The sequence below is a fragment of the Sceloporus occidentalis genome, unplaced genomic scaffold (genome assembly GCF_023333645.1).
Source record: "Sceloporus occidentalis isolate IW3139 unplaced genomic scaffold, rSceOcc1.0.p SCAF_94, whole genome shotgun sequence".
NCBI classification, from domain to species: domain Eukaryota; kingdom Metazoa; phylum Chordata; class Lepidosauria; order Squamata; family Phrynosomatidae; genus Sceloporus; species Sceloporus occidentalis.
The window spans coordinates 2,502,932-2,529,425 of NW_028317074.1; the positions used below are offsets into that span (position 1 = coordinate 2,502,932).

General features: G+C 39.7%; 2 protein-coding genes across 3 annotated transcripts; one reads left to right on the forward strand and one right to left on the reverse strand.

The window, feature by feature from the left end:
- Positions 1-1,024: 1,024 nt before the first annotated feature.
- On the reverse strand, positions 1,025-8,238 carry LOC149284397 (desumoylating isopeptidase 1). The gene is made up of 6 exons (XM_089496846.1): positions 8,148-8,238; positions 7,391-7,412; positions 6,612-6,681; positions 6,392-6,501; positions 5,886-6,008; positions 1,025-1,118 (listed from the first exon to the last, which is right to left on the reverse strand). Exons 1-6 carry the CDS (start codon positions 8,236-8,238, stop codon positions 1,025-1,027), a joined length of 510 nt encoding a protein of 169 aa, XP_089352972.1.
- A 932-nt stretch (positions 8,239-9,170) lies between these two features.
- Positions 9,171-25,851, forward strand: LOC149284398 (DNA repair protein Ku70-like). Of its 2 annotated transcripts, none has more exons than XM_089496825.1 (12): positions 9,171-9,252; positions 13,377-13,486; positions 17,268-17,400; positions 18,187-18,441; positions 18,677-18,860; positions 20,353-20,539; positions 20,848-21,016; positions 21,987-22,148; positions 22,333-22,462; positions 24,099-24,199; positions 25,039-25,152; positions 25,649-25,851. In XM_089496825.1, exons 1-12 carry the CDS (start codon positions 9,171-9,173, stop codon positions 25,849-25,851), a joined length of 1,830 nt encoding a protein of 609 aa, XP_089352951.1. The 2 variants fall into 2 exon arrangements, with proteins under 2 accessions (XP_089352951.1, XP_089352952.1); XM_089496826.1 differs by having other exon boundaries at positions 9,171-9,249.
- Positions 25,852-26,494: the final 643 nt, after the last annotated feature.

Genomic DNA, 26,494 nt, shown 5'->3' on the forward strand with positions numbered 1-26,494 from the left:
TATGTGCGCCAAGCTTAATCAGATCTTTCCAAGAACTTGAACTGTTAAGAGCGTTGTTTTGAAATGCGGCAAATGTTTAATCTCTAGCAACCCCCCTTGCACATCAGCAGTGGTACATTCTGGACATTTATCATGGGTCTGTAGGGGACAAGGGTCATTTTTGGCTTTTAATGAACGTCTCACATAGATAGAGGAGCCATGGAAACCAGTAATGATCACATTCTGTTATCAGTACTACCACTTGTTGCAACAATGGGTGGATGGATTTAGAAGTACTCCCAGCCATAACATGTAGAGCAAATCTATCCATTTTTTTTATTACAAGGTAGATGGGTATGTTAAGAATGAAAATTTAAACCATGTAATGCACAGAGGCGCAACAGTATGAGATATGTTGGTGTATATTATACATCGGCGTTAAATGCATACCTTATGTAAAGGCACATTTACATTCTAGGAGTTTCTAATGTCAAAGGCATGCCCTGTGCGCTTTTAAAACATAAAAAAAGTTGAAAATAGGTAGGAATAAGATGTGCAGCCAATGAGCTAATCAGGTAGGGTATATCAGAAAATAACACACAGGCATGTATGGGTAGGGGTACTATTAACCCATGCCTCGTTGCCTCGTGCAGCACCCATACAAATAGTGGCAGTCTATGCTTGATTACCGGTGGTGACAACGGGACAAAAAGATTTTTGGATCTTTCTGCCCCTTACGTTTTACCAAGTAACTCTAGGCTTATGCCTCAAAAACTTTGCTTGGTTCAAGCAAAAAATAAAACCATTTTAAGTGTAGTGTATTTAACAAATACATTTTAAAGAACATGCAGTTTTACATAAAATTGAGACTCAAAACCTTTTGAATATTATGAAATATAAAAATATGAATGTTGTCAATATGGCCCCATACGGTGTGATCTTCTTGTAACGGAATTAAATAATTAACAGTTATGGTTAGCAACAGAAAATAGGTTAGGTTAAAAAGCAGGGCAACAGCCATGCTGAATTGGAGGCTTCAGCCCAGTTAGCTTGGTCCATTATGTCTGTTAAAATTGTTCCCTCCGGGTGGCTGGATTTGAACAGAATCCAAGATAGGACGGAGGATTTGTCCAAATGGGCTAGAACGATAGAGAAGTAGAAATTATCTAGATTAAAACGCAAGATAGCATAATGAAACACAATTTTCTCCAGATAAGTGCAAAGGAATACTTCAGAAAGTGCTTCCCACCTTCAGTTCCTAATTGCCCCCCCTCACTCATAATCTGTCAAGACCAAAACATTCAATCAGCTACCTAAGTCTTTCTGACCGACCCATTTTTGTGATCTTAAACAAGGAACTAGGAAACAATGAAATGAACAGCTTCTTTATTGCATCCGACATCAAGGCCATTATATGTACTTGTATGTAAAATGTGAGAACACAGATACAGACAGAATAGAAACACACACACATATATATATATATATAAAAAAACCCAAAACATAAAAAACCTAGGTATATGTCAAAATGAAGAAAAAAAAAACTACATGCTTGTGGATAGCTGGGTAGAAACCTATACAAAAACATACACATCGCTCTAACCACAGGCTGGCTGGCAGAGGTTTTGCCCCATCATCATGCACATTGGGTTACGTCATTTTTGGGGGGGGGGGTTAATAAGGCAAACAAAAAGAAGTGGTATCTAAAGGAGTAAGGAAAGCAGAATGATAGGAGGAAAAGATAGATAAGAAAAATCTGTGTGCTGAGCACCAGAACATGACTTTATATCCCAACACCCTCTGCATCCAAAGGTGACAGTTCCAAGGGGTACTACTAGATGGGCCAGTGTCCATTTAACACAGACCTCTCTAGTGAAATCTTCCCAACTGGCCTAGTGAGCTGCAACCCATCTTGGTGTAGGGTTGGCCCCTTTTGCCAAGTTGTTTAATGGACACTCATTGAGAGGTTTTTCCTGGGATATCTTTGATCAGGTTGTGGCCACGATAGCTAAAATGTTTGGTGTAGTACACAGAAGGGAAATGAGAGAGAAAGACAAGGAAGAAAAGAGAATAAAGAGAGGGAAGAGAGAAAGGAAGAATAGAGATAAAAGGAGAGGAGACAAAGTGAAGAAAGGTTAAAAATGATAGGAGAGAGAAAGGAGTGACAAGACAGGAGAAAGAGAGAAAGTGAAGAACAAAGGATCAGAGATAAGAGCAAAGGTGGAAGAAAAAAAAGGGAGGTGAAAACCCTGTAACTAGCAGACAGTGTGTATGCGTTTTGGACCCCCCCCCACACAGAAAAACAGGCCTGCAAAATCTGTTAATAGCTGTAGTGTTCCAGACAGAGCCGATCACCATCTTTCCACAAAATGTGCACTGACTTGATGGTCTTCCTCAGTCTACAAATCTCCAGTACAAGCACAGCCTCGAACCTTCCTCCCACAGATTACCCTAAGAATGCACAACACATCTGTCATGATTAACTCATATGATGTAGTGGATGCAAGGAAGGGTAACCCAGCAGAGGTGGTTAGTTTTTTTGTTTAAGCATTCCATGAGTTAATCTGATGTTGATTTAAATGTGTTTCTTTGTGCATGCCCTCTGTATTTGTTCTGGCAAGAGGTGTCATCTTCCCAAAGTACCCCTGTGGTGATTCATGGCCTAACAGATAAGGACCCTGAGTTATAGGAATTCCATTCCTATCTTAAGTGGAGGTGTTTCCATCACCTTTAGCCCACCATAACTTATTGGCACATCGAAGATGGGAACCAATTCTTGGGGAAGGTGTCATAATTGGCCATGTGATCAGAGGGGCTTTTCTTGCAAAAGAGTCTGATTTAGAGGCAATGCAGCGACCTCAAAGCAGAACTCCATGATATACTCTGATAATCATAAGAAAACATCTGGACTTAAGGAGTTCCCACAGGCCTACTTATTGGAGAAACTCGTGAGCGAGGGTCCTGTGTTTAAGTCCCATTGTTTTTAAGAACTGTTTGCGGCTTTATTTTTCTTTTGTATGTCCTGTTTTTTTAATTGTGGCACTGTGTAATGTTTGTCTTTTTGTTATTATGGCTCGTGCCATAGGCGCCATTTGAAAGGGGGGGCGCCAGTGAGCCGCTTTTAAACGCCGTCTTTTTTTTGATGCGGTCTCCCCCGCATCAAAAAAAACAAAAGAAAAAAAAAAACAGACAGCGTTTAAAAGCCGCTTGCTGGTGCCCACTGCTGAGCGTCGAAATATTCCGCAGCAGTGCAGGAAGACAGAAGCCTCGTGCTCCCGTCGCTGGACCTCAAGGTGAGAGAACTACAAAGGAGGAGAGGGTAGATAGTGAGTAGGGGGAGGGAGAGGGGGTAGATATAAGTAAAGAGTGTGAATTAATGTGTGGATGCATTGAGTGAATGAGGGAGAGCATGAGTTGTCTGAATGAGGGAGAGCATGAGTTAATATGGGGATGAATTGTCTGAATGAGGGAGAGCATGAGTTAATGTGTGGATCAATTGTCTGAATAAAGGTGAATTAGTGAGTGACTTTAAAAGTGTTTGTGTGTATCATAGATGTATAATTGTGGAAGGGCAAAGATGGCACTAGCAGGAGGTTTGAGTCTTGGGGACCAAGATGGCACAGGCAGGGTGTATATGGGACAAAGATGGCACAGGCCGGACTGTTTGGGGACAAAGGCTATTTGGGGACAAAGATGGCAAATCTTATGTGTGTTATCTGGGTGCTGGTCAGGTTGTATATGGGCAGTGTGGATGCCAGGGCTGGCTTTGGGACAGGCCCGGACTGGGACAAAAAATAGGCCCGGGCATTTAAGACTGAGCAGCCCATTTTTATTTATTTATTGTTAAAGCCCACCCTTCATGTACCATCTTTGCATTTCCCCAAATCACTTAAACATTCATGATAGACACAAACACTTGCTCATTCACACAAATCATTAACACATATTCATAAATGCAGTCTCACAAATCATTCACACATGAATTAATTAATTTTCATACGCAGTCACACAATTCATCCACACATTTATTCATTCATTCTTGTACACATTCACACTACCCCCTCTCCCCCTCCCCTTCTTACTATGTTCCCCCTTATCACTATGTACCCCCTCTCACTGCACCCCCTCCCTCAAACTTCTTACCGGAGTAAGCAGCAACTGTGACCGGGCCCGCCACTCTAGGGGGCCGGGCAGCCCCCATCAGGGCCACCCTTAGGGGTGTGTGGCCGCACAGGGCTTACATTAAAACATCGGGGGGTTTTGTTTTTTTTTTAACTTTATTTAAAATCCTCCATGTTAAATAAAGTTTAAAAAAAAAAAAAAAAGTAACATGGAGGATGTGAAATAAAGTAAAAAAATAAATACCCCCCCCCCCCCCCGATGTTTTAATTTAAGCCCTGTGCGGCAGCACACCCCTAAGGCTGGCCCTGATGGGGACTGCCCGGCCCGGTCGCAGTTGCCCCTTATGCCCTGCATTAATGCGGCCGTAGAGGCCGCATAGGCCCAGTCAGTCCGGTCCTGACTGTGCCTTTTTTAAGGTAGGGGCCTAAGTCAATCTGGGCCTGCTTTGGGGTGTGCAGCCTGTAATTTAGGGGGTTTTAAATATACCTTTAATGCCGTGTTTTTATGTGAATTCCAATTGATCTATACCTGCAAAGCTGGGTTTTTGTGTTATTCTGTAGATCCATATCTGCTATGCTATGTTTCCATACATTATTTATGTATACCTGCAAATACAGGTTTAATGTCTTATTCAGTTGATTAATACCTGCAATGCTGTTTCCATGTATTTATTTGATCTATACCTGCGATGCAACGTTTCATATATTATTATTGTATACCTGCAAATATAGGATTTGTATGTCTGATTCTGTTTATTTGATATAGATCTTCAGTGCTGAGATCACAAGTGAATTTCAATTGATCTGGGTTTATGTGTTGATCTATGCCTGTTTTAGATATTTGGACAGGGGCGCAATTTCAGTGCTTGCCATAGGCGCTATTTTCAGTACATACGCCTCTGACCCTAAGAGAGGATCACGTTACCATATTGTTATTAAGTTCTACAGGATAGATATAGATAGATAGAGATATATATTCTAATTCCATTATCTCACGAATCCGGTATCAAAATCGCAAGTGGTGGCAGATTACCTGGGGAGATACAGGCAGGATTTGGGGGTTAATTTGGTGTCATTTATGCCTTGTTAAGGGGTGACGTTAGTAAATCGAGAGGCCTGGTGCTATTAACCCCTTCATGTCCACACCCTCCACACAGTCATGGCTTGGCAAGTAGTCCCGACCGTGACAACATCAACCCTCCCCTCAAACACACTCTGAATGTTCTTCCTCTCACCTGCCTTCCAGGGCCATACCAAGAGCGTCAGTCAGCCATTTTTACTTGCCCAAAGGCTGCCCAGAACCCTCCTGCGGAATGCAGACTAACACGGCCACAGCATTTTCTGGGACAGAGGTAAATCTGGGACTCGGAATTTACCTCTTAATTACGTAACTGTCAAGGTGAATACCCAAGATCCCAATTGCCCTTACCACCCTAGGCAAGGAAACGCTATAGTGGGGGAGAATTGCCACAGCGCAAGAATGAAGACATACGATGAATCTAAGACAAGATCAAAAAAACGGCCAGACTATATTGCCGTCAAATTCTGTTTTATGTTAGTTTTGTAGCGTATTAAGCGCTCTTTCAACAGAGCATATTAAGTGCTCTCTGGAAAAAAAAGCTGAAATCAAGCCTCTCTTTACGAGTAATACAAATCCGTGCTGGAGGAGCACAAACATTATTCAGCCGGCAATAAGTTTGGTCAGGGCTAAGGCAGCACCTCTAACACCTCTAATATAAATGCCAAGTCTCTTAAGTTACTACCTGGAAAGGAGAAGGTACTTACGTGGACAAGACTTCAGAAGGTAGCTCTGTGATATATGAAGGGATTTTCTTCCCCGTCAAAAATTGGGCTACTTCATTGCTGAACGTGTTGCAGTTGTGATCAAACAGGTTATAGGCCACCCCACTGTGGGAAAATAAGGTAATGCATCCACCTTAGCATACAGTAGTTTCAAGATACTAATTTATCTTTATTTTTCTGAATTTTCAAATCATAAAAAAGTTCCTTGTTAATATCTTTATAAATAACATGAATTACTTATAAATAACAGTACATAATGAAAAATGTATTTATTGGCTTTGTGTTATGCCAGTTAAAGCTTCACTGGATTAATCATCTAGTATGTTAATGTTTTCATATACAAAAAAAAGCACAAATAATCTTGGAGCATTGCAGAAGAGAACTACATAAAAGTGTAAACCAGACACGTCTATTTTTATTCTAGGCTCATTCTATAAAACAGCTGCCGTTATTAGTGTTTTACATAAAAAAGTTCCTCCAGATCTCACCTGAACCCAGATTCTCCAAGAGAGGATAAGTACTCCAAGAAGATTTCTTCGGTCACTTCTGTATTCCCAAGATCCACTACAGTGTCTGGCTCACCTAGCATTGTGCCCCCCTAAAACACATGCAAGCACAAAGGGCTAGGCACATACGTATATTGGTATGAATATAGACCTGACCTGGACAGGCGTGTGACACCTTTCCATATGACAATTTGGCACTTACAGGTACACAGCTTGTAATGCCACCACCGCCATAGAAGAATTCTTCCTCAAACACAATAATGGAGGTGTGCCTGTAACAAAATGAATTAAAGGTTTGTGAAAAACTTTAAGACATAATGCCGCCTTGGGCGAAGTTTAAAATGCCCCCCCCCCTAATTATCTACCCCCCTTGTACTTACCTTTCAGCAGTCCTGCGGCGAGTCTCCCTGCTCAGTCTTGGCACCGGCTTGTAACGCTGAGCACCGGAAATTACGTCATCTTCTGGCGCTCAGCATTACAAGCCAGCACCGAGACCGAGCTAGAGGGCTCGCAGAGGAGAGAGAGAGAGAGGGGCGCCGAGCGGGTACTGACAACTTGGTAAGCGAAAGCCACTCGGTGCCCTCTCTCTCCTCCGCTTTAAAAAAAAATAAAAAAATAATAAAATAATTGCCCCACTCTGCTCCATGGTAGGGCCGGCCCTGGGTCTTTAACATGTAAAATGTGTTCTTTGGGCGACTCGAACATGCAAGGATTAGTGAAGTAAACTGTAAACACAATACAACGTGCCAGCTCCCTGAGTGTAAGGATGGAAAGCTCATTGTGCCAAGACATCAATCGATGAAGCAGTGGTATACTTTACAGATATATACTACATATTTTTGTAAATCAAAAAACATGGTAAAATAAAGCAATTATCATATTTGCTTATTAGATTTAGTAAATCTTTTTTTGTGTTCCTTTGCTGGCATTTTTTTTTCTTAATATAAAACATATGATACAAATGCAACTTAATTTACTTACCAGATTCCTTCTAATTGTTTCCCTAGGGAAGAAAAAAAATATAATGAGATATTATAGAATTTGACGGTATCGCCTATAAATATGCGGCAATCCGAGACCACGAGCGACACCACAGCTGTGAGACCGCAGCAGTGATTGGAAATGGACAGACATGAAGGAGCCCGTTATCAATGCAGCTCCTTGATTACAGTTTTAAGGTGAGGGGGTAGTCTAGTCAGAATAGGGATTGTTAATTACTTTCATTGTCCTAGAGGGCCAGGGAATAATATCACCCAAGGTCTTAGGAGGGAAATATTCGTTTTTAGTCAAACAATAAGTAAAATGCATGATTTCAAATTGAGTTATTGCTTTCCCTTCAGAACGGAGAACGGTTCCCGCCCGTCTTACCTACCAATGTCGGTGTCTGATATTTATTTGTAACTGTCGCGCATATAGAGATACGCCGGATAGGTAGAGAGCATCCCAAGTGCCCAGGGCACTCCCACAAGAATGTCACCCTACCGACCCCAGCCGGTCACAGAACGCTCAGGAAGCATTCATCGCGTGTATATTTCACGGCCCCGCACATACGTTGCACGACAGTAGGTGCTCGATAACCAATTTACCACTTCTGCTGCAATATCGCGTAGGGGTCCCTGCGAGCAGGCTAGGCCGATTACTTCGAACAACATAAAACGGCGCATCTACGCATCCTCATAATCAACAAACGCAGCATTCGCCTTTGCGCACATGGACAAAAACGTTTTTCCAACCTTACCGAGCATAACGGGACTAAGCCTCCGGGCTAACCCGCGAGAGAGATCGTACACATACAAGCGAACCGGATGAGGTCCCTGAGGTTTCTCCATTGCCACCGTGCAAAGCCACCGAGATCTGCTAAACGCAGCTTGACAGCCCGGCAACACTTAACGCTGTCAGCTTCTCCAGTTACGCCCGCTGCGGGGAGACTGGCCAATCAACGCTAGTATCTTCGTCGGAGACACGCCAACCAGGGAACAACAAAACGCAACATGGAGGAGGCCACGCCCATTTGCTCAGTCACTACCAATAAGGAAACTGCAATGTCATTAACCGAACATGCTGATGCATTATACCACGCCTATCTATTCGGGCGACGGATGATGACGTTGATATAAAATGTCAGGAAGTGCCGCCCACTGAAAAAAGCGAAAGGTGAATAACGTGGGTTTGAACGTACCTGCAGGGTAGTGTTGAGCTGGTTGGGAGGTGTTTCTGAGGTACAGAATGACTATGACTATGCAACTTTACGTCGTTTTGTTGGTTTATTACAAAGTGTCAACTTTACTTAGGACTCCGCTTATACGTACATAGTTCGCTTGTTAAACCAGTCGGTAGATTCGAGGTGGCCTCAGATATGGAGACGACTAAAATGTGCAGAGCTGGGTACTTTAGTTCTATTTTAACCGTACGACTCGTAGGAAGACCACAAGCGGAAATAATAATTTCTCAGATTAATTTAGCCAGAGACACTGATTGGCTGTTCGAGCTTTGTCTACACCAATATTTGGAAGAGAGAATGTAATAATCTCATGCAGACAGATTACCTCTCCATATAAGAGTATAGATTTGGGACCTTTATAAATAAGTAAATAATGTAAAAAAAACACTCCAAAAACTATTATGTAAACTGTTATGATAAGTAAAACCAGCCGCCGATTAAACTTATTTTGTAACTTGTGAATGTTTTACGTGTAATGCTTGTCTCTTGCGTGTTTGATAGACTGGTATATTGTTGTAGGTTATACTGAACTCTCTAATAATGCCTGAATGGGGATCCTATTTTGCTAATGAGGAAGGGAATGATGAGGAGGATTTGGAAGATGGAGAAGTAGTCACCAGTGGTAAGATACACAAGACAACATATATATATATTTTTTGAACATTTACCCTTCGATTGCTGGTACCTGTCATTAAAAAATGCAGTCTTCTGTTGTATACAACTACCAGAGGAGGAGGCATCGTGTAATTCTTGCAAGCGTCATAATACTTCCCAAGTGACTTGACAGGACTGTCGTCGCAGCGATATCCTCACGATTGTCCTGTAACGCCGCTGTTCTTGCTTCCAAATTGTCATTATTTAACAAAGTTAGTAATGAAGGGCCTTATGATTGACATAAAGGGGGCATTTCATGTTGTACACTTTTTGGTTTTGGAGCAGATTAGCGTAACTACGCTAGATATAACAACACAACATTAAGTTAGTTATTTTTATACATTTACCAGTTACAATTCAGAGATTTAAAGGGGAAGCTCTATTAATAAGTATAAAAAATATACATTTATATATATACTTATCCTATAATACAGTAATTTAGACTAGCATTGACAAAAACCTGGTTTTATCTCATTTATCTGCAGACACAGAGGGTGTCATTTTTGTTATGTGGTATTTCGGGGGCATTTTCCATACTGAGCTGATTCCTTATGGCTATTAAAATGCACATGCCTCCGCATATCTTCATCATATAACAAAACCTGTTTCAGGTGCTCTTTTACACACTAGACTAGAAGTGTTTAAACTTGATTCTATACTGTTGCGGAAAATGTTGGGACCATGTAATTCAATAATAATAAGATACAAGTATACTGCAAAATTTACAATCTCTTCTAGTGAATTTGGGTCGATTGTCCGTTGTGTTCACATGAGATTGCTTGGTTAATTCATATTATCTGCCAGGCTTTTGAATACAAAATTCAAACATGGGGGATATGTGACATCTGGGAGGTAGTGTGGCAAGCCTGGGCTCAGATATGCATATCGGGGGGGCAGGTTGGGAAATAAAAACAAGAAATGCATTTTTATCAAAGTTTTTTTATTCTGCTGTTTGTTTTTAAACATCCAGTTATTTTAAATAAATTAAACATTTACATTTTTTTTTTTTTATCCGATTAATCAAAAAAATAATCTGCCAACTAATCGAATATGAAAATAATTGTTAGTTGCAGCCCTAGTTAACATCTCTGTTCATAAGTTTATCATACACAGAACTGGCATGGAGTCCATAGCAGGACACCACAGAGAAAGCCACTGCTCTCAAAAAGAGAAGATATTGCTGTGCGCCTGATGTTTGCCAAAGAGCACCTTCACACTCCAAAACATTATCAGGAAAATGTTTTGTGGACTGATGAAACTAAGGTTGAATTTTTGGGGAAAAACATGCAGCACTACGTATGGCATAAAAAGGATCGCAGACCAACACGAAAACATCATCCTGACAGTGAAGTGCGGTGGAGGGAGCAGTGGCCCAGTCACAGCCGAGACCTTAACTCATTAAAGATGCTGGGGAATGACCTCAAGAGAGGTCAACCCCGATTTACTTGCACAGATTAACGCGTGAGTTCAATAACGATATGAAAGAGTATCATTGTTTGTGTGTTATGCATTTAACCCCTTCAATCCCCTATAGACGTACCGGGACGTCCAAAAAACGACCACTAAGAAACCCCTATGGACTTCTCGGTACGTCCAGCCCTTCGTGCAGCGTCAGGAACACATTGTTGCCGCTGCACGGAAGACCAGGCTGTCGTTTGACAGCCTGGACTCCCCCCTGGCAGCAGAAGCCGGCATCGCCGGCTTTCTGCTGCTCGATCTCCTGTAACGGCTTCCGGCATGAAAACCGGTAAGCTGTTACATTTGAAAGTGCCCGCGCGATCGGGGATGCGGGGATATCCTGCCCTCCGATGAGGCACAGAGACGCTGCGATCTCTATGCAGGTCTGTGAGGACCTGCATAGAGATCACAGTGTGATCGGTGCAGGGGGATCGCGGGGAGGGGAGTGAGAAACCATGTCTCTCACTCCCCCTCCCGTCCTGAAACGGAAAAGCTGAAAAAAAAAAAGTTAAACCATTTAAAAAATATTAAATAAATCATTAAAATAATGATATAAATAATACTAAAAAAATTATAATGTGAGCTGTGATGTCTAACCATTACTGTGTAAAATAAAAAAAATATATATAAAAAAAAATAATAAAAAAGTTCTTAAAAAAACCTTACTTCCCATTGCCCTAGCATAACATCTAGCCAGTATAACCCTCCTGCCCCCGTTCACAACCCCCAAACCCGTTAAGCCATAGGCATAAAAATTATACAAAATTGTACACCTAATAGTATGCTCCCTGGTGCTGGGAAAGTCTTGAAAATCTATATAAATTAGGTATTTCTGAAATCAGGACAGCTGAATTGATAAACTTGTGAGGATTCAGAGGGAAAATTTAAAAAAAAATTTGGTTTTTTTTCTAATCTTCGCTAGTTTTTACTAAATTTCTCATTCTAAATTTTCAGCTAATCATCCAACTATGGTATCAAACGAAAGCTCTATCTCTCTTTGAAAAAACAATATATAGTTTACATGGGTACACTATTCACAGGAAAAGAGAATCATCGCTAAACCGACATACCCCAAAAATGGCAAAATTGCTCTGGGCTTTTGAGGTACCAAAAACCACTGGGATTGAAGGGGTTAAGCACATTGTCCATCTATATATTTTCACACGTTTGTCCAGTAGAGTAACACAGCTAGAAAACATACAAATGGCTAATATGCAGCTGCCTTAAAACATGCAAAAGTGGAATTTTTGTTTAGAAACCCGCATTATATATTTTGAAAAATATTTTTAATCTGATACCAGTTATAAAACAAACTTAGTCAGAATTATCTTTATAAGGACAGTCTAATGTCCCTGATACCCCTTTCCAGGGCTGTCATCAGAAATTTTGGGACCCCACAAAACCAGGTTTTTGTCTGCTACTCGTCTTTTTTATTTTTTTTTGTGGCAAATATGGGACAGGCTGGCTGTTTGGAGCACTGACAAGCTGTTTCCTGGCAAACATAGCACAGGCAATCTTGGGGCACTTACAAGCTGTTTGGGGACAACGATGGTACTAGGGCTGCAACAACTAATAAATAAAATCTTTTTATCTGTCCTACGCATTACTACAGTCCTGTGGGTCACTGCTGCTTATTGACACCTAAACTGAAGGACGTATTGGTTACATGGACTCGATGCATAATTTTCTACACCCCCCCTGTTTTTTCTTTTCTGTATCCCATTTCCCAATTGGAAAAAATGTAAATATTGATTTACCTAAAAAAAAAATAAATCTTTTTATCGATTATAGGATGAGGGATTTTTTCAGAGCAAATGCTCTTTCTGCCCCATTCTGCTTCCCAGTCCCTCCCTGCAGTCACACCGACGAATGGCTCCGCCCATTTCCTTATAGCGTCCACACTGCTCAGCAACTCATCTAACCGTAAATATAAAATTTATATTTGGGTTGCTGAAAGTTGGGGGCAGTTATGGTTAATGGGGTGTTTAGGGTTAATTTGGGGGCAGTTATGGTTATTGGTCTCTTTAGGGTTAATGCTGAGGACTGAGAGTTAATTTAATAAAGTTAACTTAAGGTGCAGTTAGAAGTGAAGGTGGGCAAACTAAGGAGAATATATTTATAAAAGTATTGTGTCAGTGTGCTGCGAACGAGTCTGGGAATCTATGAGGGCAGTATAGCATATCTAGTGGGGAATAAAGCATATCTGGGGAGGACGGAGTGGCATATCAGGGGTATAAGGCATATAGGGTATATAAGGCATATCTGGGAGGCAGTGTGGCAAGCCTTGGCTCAAATGTGCATAAATTGGGAAATAAAAACAAGAAATGCATTTTTGTCAGTTTTTTTATTCTGCTGTTTGTTTTTGACATCCTGTTTGTTTATTCAATTATTTGAAATAAATGAAAAATGTACATATATTTTTTTTTTATCCGATTAATCGATTAATCTAAAAAAAATAATCAGCCAACTAATCGATTATGAAAATAATCGTTAGTTGCAGCCCTAGATGGTACATGCTTTTTTATACATTATGCAGGTGTTTGTTCTTTGTTGGTCTTGGAAACATTGCTTAATTTGCAATATATTTAAGGGGACATTAACCATGCATTATCTGTTGTTGTTATTTTATTTTAGAGTATCGTTATGGAGGAAGAGACAGTCTTATATTCCTTGTTGATGCATCTAAGCCTATGTTTCAAAGCATTAGTGAAGACGGATTAACTCCATTTGATATCACTCTGCAGGTGATACAGCTGAACACCTATGTTATAAAGTTCATGTTGCTTTTTACTTTGCCTGTGGCAAGTAAACTGATATTTTATATATTTTACCTATACTTAAAGAAAGGTTAACAAATTAGTAAAAGGGGATGCACATACTTTTTGTCCACGCTTGCCCCTGACTAAGGCAGATTCAAAAAGGCACCTTTGGCTAGGACTGCATTTAATCTGTAAATTCATCCAATTGTCGGCTGGCTGACACATTTTTATTAGCAGAATACTATAAGTATTTAGGTTGTTCACCACAGCTATTTATTTACATTAAAAGGACACTCGACCCATCGTATGCGTTTTAGTGCATATGATAGCTGAGTGATCCCTTTAAATTTACATGTGGTGCATGGGCTGACCCCCATATTAATTTTCCCACCCCAGCTATTTGTCATGCAGGAGATGTGTTTCAGCTGTACACACCTCTATGCAACTGATATGTCTAAAGCCAGTCAGCTCCAGTGCTGGATTGGTGAATACTTAGCGGGGTGGGAATGCTTTCTTGACAGTGATTGGCTGCTTGAAGCAGCCAGTCAGTGGCATGAAACATTGAGACAAAGAGGAGGCGTTCTGGAGCAGCAGCTTCTACTGACAGCCGGGGAAGGTCTGCGCGATGGACGCAGACAACCCCCGCTGCTAACCGCACCTCCTTCTGGCTGCAGAGGAAGTTGTCTACGGGAATCACGTAGACGTCTACCTGTTGCCCGGACAACACACCGGGGAAACAGAAGCACTGGTAACTGTGGGGGGAGTGTTAAATGGGGGGCATAAGGCATTTCTGTAGGCAGAGTGCTCTATGAAATGCCTTTTAACCCCCTTAACCGACCTCGAGGCATTCAGCAACGCCACGATCGGCACCAGGGGCAATGTCTGGCAATCAACGATCACCTCCTAAACTTAAATGGTGTCGCTGGAATGCCTTGATCAGGAGGCATCCAGCGTCACCAAACACTTACCCTAGGATGGACTGTGACCGCTCCGGAGAGCGGTCACAGCCACAGCTGCATGCAGTCTTCACCATCCGCAAGATGGCGGCGGCCCGGGATAAAAAACAATAAAGATGCAAAAGTTCGCTAGAAGGTCTCCAGACCCTCTAGAGAACTCTGGCTCCACTTGCAGGTTGAATACAGGTACTGCATTCAACCATGCAAGTCAATGGAGCCCAGCTTTCTAATCACAGTGTGATTAGTAAAAATAAAATAAAATTAATAATAATTAGAAAAAAATAGTAAAAAAAACCAGTAAAATTTCCCTCTGATGTCACTATCAGGGGAACCTTCAAGTTGAAATTTTTTTTTAAAATGTTTTAAAAAAGGCAAAAAAAAATTAAAATATATATATATAAAAAATATTTTTGTGAGCAAGTCCTAAAATTAGCACATTAGCTTAAAACAATTCTCGCATGGAAAGAGTTAAAATACTGGCATATTAAATGCCCATGGGGTGTCTACTTTAAAAAAAAATGTATGATTTGATGGGGTAAATTGAATTGGCCGGATTCAACAATGTCCCAATTAACACGGGGGCAAGGATGGCCACACATCTAATTTCCAATTAGAAAAATGCACACGTACCAAATGTGGCCTTTTAGTTCCCCCCAAAAAATGACAAACCCATGCATGTGGGGTATCACTGTACTCAGGAGATGTTGCTGAACACATATTGGGGTGTCGTGTGACAGCGGCATATACCAGGAGCTGTAAATTCATACATAACATAGGTGTGTGGGGGAAAAATACACACAAAAGAATACTACTGCAAACTTTGAAAAAATTCTGGTGGTGAAATGTGTGCATGCAAAGAGTTAAAATACCAGCATTTAAAATACCCTGGGGTGTCTAGTTTTCAAAAATATATGGTTTTGTTGGGCACACTGAAATGGCCTGGCTCAAAGATGTACCAAATAGGGCATGGGCAGTGGATCACCAAATGCCAAAGTTCAACGTTGAAAAATGCGCATGCCCCAAATGTGGCCCTTTTGCCCCAAACAGCCAGGCAAAATCATTCATGTGAGGTATCGCTATACTCGGGAGATGTTGCTGAACACATATTGGGGTGTTTTGTGATAGTGACATATACGAAAACCTTTTAATTCATACCTGAAGTAAAATGTGTGTGAAAAAACAAATGCAAAAAAATGACTACCACAAAGTTTGACAAAGACTGGTGGTAGATATGGTGCATAGAAAGAGTTAAAATACTAGCATTTGAAATACCCTGGGGTGTCTAGTTTTCAAAAATATATGGCTTTATTGGGCATACTGAAATGGCCCGGCTCAAAGATGTACCAAATAGGGCATGGGCAGTGGATCCCCAAATGCCAAAGTTCAACATTGAAAATGCGCATGCCCCAAATGTGGCCCTTGTGCCCCCAAACAGCCAGGTAAAATCATTCATGTGAGGTATCGCTGTACTCGGGAGATGTTGCTAAACACATATTGGGGTGTTTTATGATTGTGACATATACCAGAACCTGTTTATTCATACCTAAAGTAAAATGTGTGTGAAAAAACAAATGCAAAAAAAATTACTACCATAAAGTTTGACAGAGGCTGATGGTAGAATTAGTGCTTGGAAAGGGTTAAAATACTAGCATTTGGAATACCCTGGGCTGTCTAGTTTTCAAAAATATATGACTTGGTGGGGTAAATTGCATTGGCCGGCTTCAAAGATACCCGAAATGACACATGGGGGGAAGAATTACCAGATTTGGAAAAAATGGCTTTGAAATAGCAAAACGCTACCTGTACTTATTGCCCCATAACGTGTAGAAAAAAGCAAAAAAACATAAAAACATTGGGTATTTCTAAACTCAGGACAAATAGTAGAATCTATTTAGCAGTTTTTTTCATTACTTTTTATAGATGAGTAAAAGATTTTTCAACTAAAAAACCCAATATCTAATGTGTGTGGGTTCAGTAAACGGGAAAGAAGAAAATTACAGCTAAACACGAGCAGCGCAGAAATGTTAAAACGGCCATTGTCACGAAGGGTACAAAAAGTAAAATCAGCCTTTGTCACGAAGGGGTTAACCGCCTAAATGCCAGAGGGGCATATAGGGGTATAAGGCATTTCTGGAGGCAGAGTGGCACATAGAGGTCAAAAGGCATATCATGGGGCACAGTGGCATATAGAGGGTTAAAAGGCATATCATGGGGCACAGTGGTATTTAGAGGGTTAAAAGGCATATCATGGGGCACAGTGGCATATAGGGGGTATAAGGCATTTCTGGGTCAGAGTGGCAAGCCTGGGGGCAGATGTACATAACTGGGGGGCAGGTTGGAAAATAAAAGGAAATAAAAACAAAATATTTGTCTCAATCATAGCTTTTATTTAAAAAAATAGTTTACATGAATTAACATTTACTGGTAAAACTTTTTTCCTAAATTAATATTCAGATTTGGAGGTCATCTTATAATTGAGCAAATACGGTAATATTGCTGACATCTTTGGTTGACTTACTTGGGCCAATCGCTATAATAAAATTCAGTTAGAAAATGGCCTATTTTAAAAAGTCAATGCAAGAAATGGCTTCTTGGCCACCATCACAAACACCCTTGGGAAAAGTGCTCCCATCTGAAGTTCTCATTTTTGTCTGCTGTGGAAATCTGTGTCGAAGTCCGTTTTTTTTATTTGTATTTATACAGCAGGGCTGCATGTGACTTTTTAGATCAAGCTTATGTGTAATGGAATATATGCTGCTATAAAATTCCAGTACTCAGAAGCTGGTTTATTTTTTGTTTTCTTTTTTTAGTGTATTCGCAATGTGTACACCTCTAAGATCATCAGCAGTGCACAAGATCTCCTCTCTGTAGTATTTTTTGGAACCAAAGAGAGCAACTCAGAGTTCAAACATGTCTATGTTCTTCATGATCTTGATACTCCAGGTAGGTCAAATGCATATGCTACTGGGGCTAAATTTAGTCCTCAAACACATATTACTGGGTACTAGCACAGTATCTTATTATTGCTTATTGTATTGGATATTGGCAACACGATTTCTTCCTTTAATTTTTTTTTTTTTTAACTTTATTTCTCTCTTATGTCTGTTATTGGATTCCTATGTATAATATTTTCTGTGTAATATTTTGACATCTGCCAACATTATTATACTGTAACATTGTATTGATAATCTGTTTCTGTGATGCATATTCTTTTGCTGTTTTCTACTTTTACAGTAAACTGAGTTATTGCATAGATATTGTGTGTGTGTGTGTGTGTGTGTAAATATATATATATATATATATATATATATATATATATATATATATATATATCACATATACTAGGATAATGAGTTTTTATAAGAATAGTATAGTCAAACACTTTCATTGACTGGTATTAATGGGAGCTGCAGTAGATATTTATTTATTGCTATAAGTTAGTTATTTAAGACAGTGAGGCTTATGCTTATCCAGTGATGTGCATTGGACTGAGTAGATTTATGAAATTTTGTTATGAATATATAAACATATATATATATATATATATATATATATATATATATATATATATATATACAAAAAATACAACTTCAAGGTACTTTCATTTAGCTGTAATCAGATTTATTGTACGTCAGGTAGCTTTTTGAATATCAGGCCGATATGTTGATGTTAACGTACGCTGAATTTTGTACAAAACTTTAGCTATTGCCTCTGTTTTTCTTTGTTCAGGTGCTAAGCGAGTCCTAGAACTGGACAAATACAGGGATGAAAAGGGGAAGTCTTTGTTCTGCGACACCATTGGGAACCAAGGAAATTTTTCCCTGGGCGATGCCCTCTGGAAGTGCTCAAACCTCTTCAGCAACGTCAAGCTCAAAATGAGCCACAAGCGAATAATGCTGTTCACGAACGAAGACGACCCTCATTCTAATGATTCTGCCAAGACCACGCAGGCAATAGCTAAGGCCAAGGATCTCCGAGAAATGGGTGAAAACAATATTGTTAATAAAAAGGCAGTTTTACATGTGACAGAACTCACGCTTTAAACATTTTGCTTCAGCCCTTTTGAGATGTATAGAGCCTTTCTGAAGTTCCATATCTCCTTGAAAGGAAGCGTTTTATATATTTTAGATACTATAGAACATGGCAACAGACGCACAAAGCTGTTCTCTAAAATATTGGTTGTGAGAAACTTTTGTTTTATAATAGTGTCTCTTTTTAGGTATTGTTGTCGATCTGATGCATCTCGAGAAAGCCAAGGGTTTTAACATTAACCTATTTTATCGAGACATTGTCAACGTTGATGAGGATGAGGACTTGGGAGTGCAGGTAAAACCATCAGAAAAGCTAGATGATCTCATGAAGAAGGTACGGGCCAAGGAATCTAGGAAAAGGGCTCTATCAAGGTAAGATATTCCAGCATTTTTGGGGTTGGTTGCATGTAATGTAGCTAGCTGTTTCCAGGTGTACTGCATTACTGTAACTTTATGTTCATTTACTAAGCATTACAAATACCCAGTGTTTACATAGAGAATGTTTGCAAAGCATCAAAGAGATTTGCAACTTCACTGGATGGCTTTATTTCAGAAGAATTTTATGTAATTTACTAACAGCAGAACGTAAAAATAATCCTACTCATTCTTTCCAAATGAACCAGAGTTTCCTGCCTAATTGCCCTTATAGAAATATGTATTTTGTTTCTTGTTCTCTTGAGGACCAAAACTAGAAATACTATTATAGTAAAAAAATTTTTTATTTTTATGTCATATTTATAGTGTTTCCCTAAATCAAAGTTTACTCTCTCCTATTGTTGATTTGTTCATGCAGCCTATGGAAGGGTGGGTTGAGGAGACCTGAGATAACGTTATCTGTGTTTATCTTAAAAATGGTCAATGGAACAAGCTTATAGGTAGTTTTTTTTTTTTATACATTTGACTTAGTTATGACAAAAGACTGTTCTCCTAGCGAGGTACATTCTTGGTACGCGTGTGATTAAGCACGTTAAGATGTTGAAAGGATTGTGCAAAAGAATCCTGCATATATCCATAAATATAGTGCATTTTAGTTTAAGCAATGATATTTGTACACCTCTTTTACTGTCGTGGCTTTGTAACAATTTCCTTAACCCCTTCGGTCCCAGGGGTTTTTGGTACCTCAAGTCCCGGAGCAATTTTGCCATTTTTGCGGTATGTCGGTTAAGCGATTATTCTCCTTCCCTGATAATAGTGTACCCATGTAAACTATATATTGTTTTTTCGAGGAAGGAGAGGGCTTTCTTTTGATAACATAGTTAGATAATTAGCTCAAAATTTAGGATGAGAAATTTAGTAAAAGCTAGAGAAAATTAGAAAAAAAAACACTTTTTATATATATTTTCTCATCTGAATCCTCACAAAATTAGGTAAAGTGATAAAAAAATCCCCTCCAATTTTATCAATTCAGGTCTCCTAGTTTCAGAAATACCTAATTTTATATAGAATTTCAATACTTTCCCAGCACTTATAGGGAACATGCTAAAAGGCCGGGGCGTCCAACGCGGGCATGATAGGAGTGTGATTCCTGTTAGTAATCATATATTTAATATAGCAATGAGACTCCTATCATGCACATAACCTACATCCTCCCTGTGCCCTGCCCCCCCTACTTACACATCCATTCTATAACATGTATATTCATTAATCACAAACATTCATTCCCTCGCTCACGTAAACTCATTCATACACCCTCCCCCACCCTTACCTGAACTGCTGATATGTCCCTGCCACTGCAAGAAGGTCAGGACGTTCCGGTACGTCCATATGTGTTTCTTGAGATGCGTTTTATGGACGTACTGGTACGACTATAGGGCACTGAAGGGGTTAAAATGTATTATATTTTTCTTTTTTTCTTTATCTCCAGGCTGACCTTCAAGTTGGGCAATGATGTCAATCTCTCTGTGGGGATATTTAACTTAGTTCAGAAAGCTGTAAAGCCAGCTGCTGTGAAACTTTACCAAAAGTCCAATGAACCAGTGAAGACCAAGACATGTACTTTCAACAGGGAGACCGGAAGCCTACTGCTTCCCAGTGATACCAAAAGATCTCAGGTAAAGGGGGAAACAAATACTGTATTGTACTTGGGAAGAAACCTTTAGTTTCCCCAAGACGTGATAAGTTGCTGGTATGCTTATCCTGCCCCAAGTAGCACAGCTCAGGGAAAGTTCCATTCTGCTCTACAGCCATGAGTTTCCCTGGACTGAGCACTTAAGTCCAATTTCCTCTGCATGTGCTTCCTTTAGTTAGTGCATAATTGATTCAGTTTGCAATGGACCACTTACCTAGTTCTTTGTATTTTAATGTACAGTGTTCACTTTAATACCCCGGATGTTTTGTTTTCATATTTTTTTCTTTTAAGGCGTATGGAAACCGTCAGATTTGTCTGGAGAAGGAGGAGACTGAGCTGTTAAAAAGGTTTGATGATCCTAGTTTGGTACTTACTGGATTTAAACCAATAAGTTTCCTGAAGAAGCAACATTTCATTAAGCCTGCACAGTTTGTCTACCCAGAGGAATCTCTCATTAACGGTGAGCTCAAAGGGATAGTTGCTGAAAGCTATTAAAAGGATATTTAAGATGCTAGTTTGGTGATGCGTTTTCTGAGTTCTCGAAGACCCACTTGGTAACTGGGTCAATATGGAGCACTCGGTTCCAATGCTGGCATGTTCCAATGGTTATTCATCCCTTTAAAATATAATTATGATACTTAACATAATATAAAGAATATATCAATAAATTGTGGACATTAAGTACCTGCTGCTTAAGAGTAAAAAAACCTCAAACTCTGGGGTTTATTCACCAAAGCAGGAGAGTTTATTTTAGCAGAGTTATGGTTACAGCTCACTGAATTCTTTGTGCATTATGAAGGGCCAACCTAAACAAGTCTCTCCTGTAAGATGGGCTGAGCTGGACATGCATAATTGCTAGGTCAATCAGTGACGGAATGAAATATTACTTAGTTATACAGAACCAGGCAAGATCTTCTTGGAGCAGCATAATGTATAATGAAGCTGGTGACATGGCACTGCAACTCCTATCAAAACCCTCCAGCCAACTCCCAGTTTAGTAAATAAAGCTCTATTGTAAAACTTCCTTACCAAATAATTATTGTCTCCTCTCTGTTTTGAATTGGGAAGGGAGGGTGATGGTTATACTACTTGAAGGAGCTTTGGCTGAGGAAGGAATCCGTACCAAACAATGTATAATTATGATAAACCGTGGGGGATATGGCACCCGCCACCAACATATTTTCCTAGTCTGTTCGAACCATTAGTATCAACACATCTGGCATTGTGTGAGATCTGCTACATGTGGCTTGTAGCTGCTTTGTATAATCTTATATTTGAAAAATCTGCACAAATTCGATTGCAGCTCTCAAGCAGCAAGCTAATTTTTTTAGGGTATAATTAACCTGAAATCAAAGCAATATGTTTTGGTTTAGTGACTTTAATTTCCTAGCACATTTGTAAATGAAATTGACCTCTCTGATTTATCTTAGGCAGTAGCACCTTGTTTCAGACCTTACTGACCAGGTGCCTGTCTCGGGAGGTGATGGTCATCTGCAGATATACACCTCGCAGAAACACGCCGCCTCGTTTTGTAGCATTGGTCCCACAGCAAGAGCAACTGGATGATGATAATGTGCAGATTAAACCGCCAGGTGAGACAAATAACTGTTCTCTCTCATGCTTGATTACTATGGAAAACACTTCCTTGGAAAACATGCACAATTAGTATACATATTGCATGCTGCTAATCTATCTAATTTACCATAATTGTTAGTTTGACATAGTAGGTTTTATATAGTGAAGTATTCTGTGTGTGACTTTTCCTAATTGCTTTAGGGTTCAATCTTCATTTCCTACCCTTTGCTGATGACATTCGAAAAGTTGACTTTCCAGAAAAGATCACTGCTAATGATGAACAAGTCAATAAGATGAAAGAAATTGTGCATAAACTGAGGTTTAAATACAGGTGAGTCTGTACTTAAGTGCAAGATAAAGATAACTGTGAGTGTGCAAATTAGGAAACTGTGCGCCACAGGTTTCCCCTCATATGTTTCCCAAATATTTATAGGGCTTCAATGATCAATAAAGCAAAAGAGGAAATTACATCAACACCTACCATGGAGAAATACATACAGAGATAATAAAAACTCACAGACATAGTTTTTAAAGGGCAACTCCAGCATCCCAGGTGGTATATTCAACAAAGAATGCATACTAAAGTACTTTGTAAGTACTTTCATACATGTTCACAAAACCCTGACGGGGGATACTTTGGTAGAAGCTGCGGTAAAATGTCTCCTCCGTGTCCTGAATTAGCCGATCAGTGACAGCAAAGCAATCCCCTTTGAAATCAGCTGGAGAACTCGGTGCACGGGGGGCTTGCAGACATCTGTCTGGACTGAATGCCGAGCCAGCACTGTTGCTGCCTGGCGTTTAGTATATTGCCTGCACAACAAATAGCTGAGCTGTGAAAATGGGAAAGTGTATACTATTGTTGGGGGTGTCCCTTTAAGAATACTTTACAGAGCAACAAAGTAACCTTAAGATTCCATATGCACAAGGAGTATGCACTGAGCAGTTGTTTGAATTATGTTACTGGGCTTAGCGATTCTCCTGTTGACATCGGTTTTTTTTGTTTGGTTACTTCATCCTTTTTAGTTTCATTATAATCCAAGAAAGCTTTACACTCAACACAGTAAATCACAGAATTATAACACATGGCCCTAGTTTTGTGACACAAATTAGGATGTTTTATTTGAAATTACTAGCACCAATGACTGAGATCTGAGTCCAATATATCCCAATGGAGAATGATGGACCAACATTTGTGAGACGAGTGCTCACGGGAATCTATCTTACAATGTTTTATTTCAGCTTGTGTACTGCATTATGCTTCAGAAATGGAAACTTGATATAATGAAAAAAAATAGTGATTTGCCAAGTGCCTTGTGGGAGTAGATGATGTGTGTCTACTAAATATCTGCAAATGAGCCAAAAACCTAATCTTTTTTGGGCTTTCGAGCACTGAATTATGTTGTCTGCCCATTTGGTTTGCATGAAAATCTTGTGGCGTTTTATTAATTTGTGAACCAAATTTGTTGCCTGGTACCGACGTTCATTCATGCTCTCTAAATGTTTGCCTACCTTCTCTGCTAATCACTTACATTTCTGCTTACACTTTTGCATCTCCGCTGAAATAACCTGACACATACTTCCACCACAATGGTAACTTTAATGGTGACGTTTCTGGTAACGTCCTCTCCCTCAAAAAGCGCTATCATTTTGGTGGAAGTTCATGTCAGGAGATGCAGACAAAGATAAAAGAGAGCGAAGAAGAAGAATATGCGGAAGTGGTTGGCAGAGAAGGTAGGGAAACATTTAGAGAACGTGAAAGAGGCTGATTGAGAGAGAATGAGAGCTTTTTGCTTTGTGCGCTTTGGGGAGGGTTTTGCCTTGGCTTTATATAAATAGCCAAATTTGCAATTTGTACGAATCCGAATGCGCAAGTGTAGTGTCTGCTTTATTAGAACTATCACATTATTTACTTTGAGGTTTTCTATCTCTCTGTCTGTCAATTTATATTTTTGTATTTGGATATTCAGGAGTGATGCATTTGAGAACCCTGTACTTCAGCAGCACTTCCGTAACCTGGAGGCTCTTGCTTTGGACATGATGGAGCCAGAGCCCATAGAGGACCTCACGTGTAAGATTTTGGAGACCTAGAATGCTTTGTTATTTTACACGGCCAACAGTGACAAGGGTATTTATAGAAATGATATATTGATATTGCAGTGCTGTACAATATATATAGATTTAAATACAATTTTATGTAATGGCCAGATGGTTCTTATCTAGTGTGAGAATATTTGGTTCTTAGTCTCCTATTATTATATTTAGGAGAGCCATAAGCCTATCCCATGTGTATTTGCATTCCTCACTGTGTTAAAGGGACACCACTGCTATCATATGCACTTTAATTACATTTTCACGGTGTCTCCCTTGCAAATTGCATTGGGGGTTCTGTAGAATTTCTCCATATGCTCTTACCCCAAACACACCTCCACGCACGTCATATACTTACCAGTTTTTACTCGGCAAATGCTGCAGGCTGGTGTCTGTTCAAACCCCTTTGTGCATTCATGGAAAGCAATTTTATTTATTTAAATGGGAATTCTATCCTGCAACTGTTTGACTGGTTCAAGCAGCAAGTCTGTGTCAAGAATTATCTGACTGTGGAGGAGTAGGAGGGCAGCTGCAAAACAGCAGTTTTTACCTCAGTTAAATGTATGTGTGTGTGGGTTTCTTCTCGTTTCTAAACAATACATATCACGCAGCGTAATATAATATACAATCTCTTTTAGTAGCCGTGCGATGGAAACTTCCATCCTTCCTGTGAAGTAAAAATTTTCTAAGCCTCCGATCCACTCGTAAATTAATATGTGGTCTTGGACATGGTGTCCTGCCCATGACATCTACTCTTTAAACTTCATACATTATACATACTGTACATGTAAAATAGCACATTTTTTTTTATCTGTTTAGTGCCAAAGATTGAGATGATAGATACTCGCCTGGGATCTCTGGTGGAGGAGTTTAAGGAGTTGGTTTACCCACCAGGGTACAACCCAGAGGGAAAAGCTGTTAAAAGAAAGCAAGGTGTGTATTTTCTTAACTAAGAGATGTGTGTTGTTTTTTTTATATATATTTATGTAAGTTTGTACAAAATGTTCATTCAGTGTGGTGCAGCAAATTAATCTGCATCATTATTGCTCTGTCGGGTCTCCTAAGGAACAGTCTGTGGTGTCCATTTAGCAAAACGGTAATATCTGCTGTGGAGTTGAAGAGAACGCGTCAATCATTTATGTAAACAATACATCCATAAAAACATTGGTTGTATCACAGGAGAGGTACAATTCTAGTCCTCGGGTGAATGCCTTTTAAAACGGGCGTATATGGTGGATGTTGATGCCCCTGATGCCGACCTCGGTGTTGCTGAATGCCTAGACATTGAGGCATTACAGCAACACCGTTTGAAGTCATGACGGTCCTGGCACGTCAATTGTTGTTAACCGGTTTCTTTTCACGCGACGTCCGGACCGTCAATTGTCATCAAGGGGTTAAATATGATAACAAAACAACATGCTCATTTCAGGTGATGGAGAAAAACATGCTGAAAAAAGAGCCAAAGCAGATATCTCCGTATCAGAAGAGGACCTCAGGAACTATGTGAAGAATGGGACACTAGGCAAGCTGACTGTGCCTGTGTTAAAAGAGGCCTGTCGTGGTTATGGGCTGAAGGGTGGCAAAAAACAGGAGCTAATTGACGCTCTTGTAAATCACTTCAAAAATAACTAGACATCTGACACTTTGATAATCCAACGGTTGAAGGTTACCCATGTTTACAAAGATTCATACTGTTATTTCTAGTATGTTTGGCCCATTGTACCACAGCGTGACAGCAGCTAAGTTATTTTGCTAATCTTTTCCATTATGGTCATGCCAAGATGTGGCAGGGTGAAATGTAGCATAACTCATGCTAATTTCAGTGACAGTTATTTGAAATGACGTTCTATAAAACCCACTCGATTTAACACCATAGTTATATTTTACTTACAGCAGAATAATGAAACATGCCCCTTTCATATTTTTGTATGATCCTGTTACTGCTCGGTAGCATGCCAGCTATGATGCTGTCACCACAGTCCTTCAGGATGCACTGAAGTCATTTTTATTATAGAATCTACTCATGTAGTTAAATGTCTCATGTTTCCTCAGTGGGTCAAAAAATACTGAAGGCTGTATGACTTTAAATATGGGAATATACATCTCCAGAAAAATAGTTTGGACAGAAACCGATATGGCATTTTGTAAGTTTTGTTCTTTGTATTTTTTTCAGAATAAAGAACTCGAACACTTGTGGATTTTGTTTTTTCGTGTGGTGTTTTTTTGTAAGCCAAAAAATTGTGTATTAGAAAAGCTAATTCATAAGTTATGCATT

Bases quoted from the DNA above. Each gene is read 5' to 3' on its own strand.
- LOC149284397 (XM_089496846.1), bottom strand. From the start codon at position 8,238: ATGGAGAAACCTCAGGGACCTCATCCGGTTCGCTTGTATGTGTACGAT. The intron at 6,682-7,390 runs GTAAGTAAATTA...ATTTTGTTACAG, and splicing joins AAACAATTAGAAGGAATCTG to GCACACCTCCATTATTGTGT. The intron at 6,502-6,611 runs GTAAGTGCCAAA...CATGTGTTTTAG, and splicing joins GCATTACAAGCTGTGTACCT to GGGGGCACAATGCTAGGTGA.
- LOC149284398 (XM_089496825.1), top strand. From the start codon at position 9,171: ATGCCTGAATGGGGATCCTATTTTGCTAATGAGGAAGGGAATGATGAG. The intron at 13,487-17,267 runs GTGATACAGCTG...TTCTTTTTTTAG, and splicing joins CATTTGATATCACTCTGCAG to TGTATTCGCAATGTGTACAC. The intron at 25,153-25,648 runs GTGTGTATTTTC...TGCTCATTTCAG, and splicing joins AGCTGTTAAAAGAAAGCAAG to GTGATGGAGAAAAACATGCT.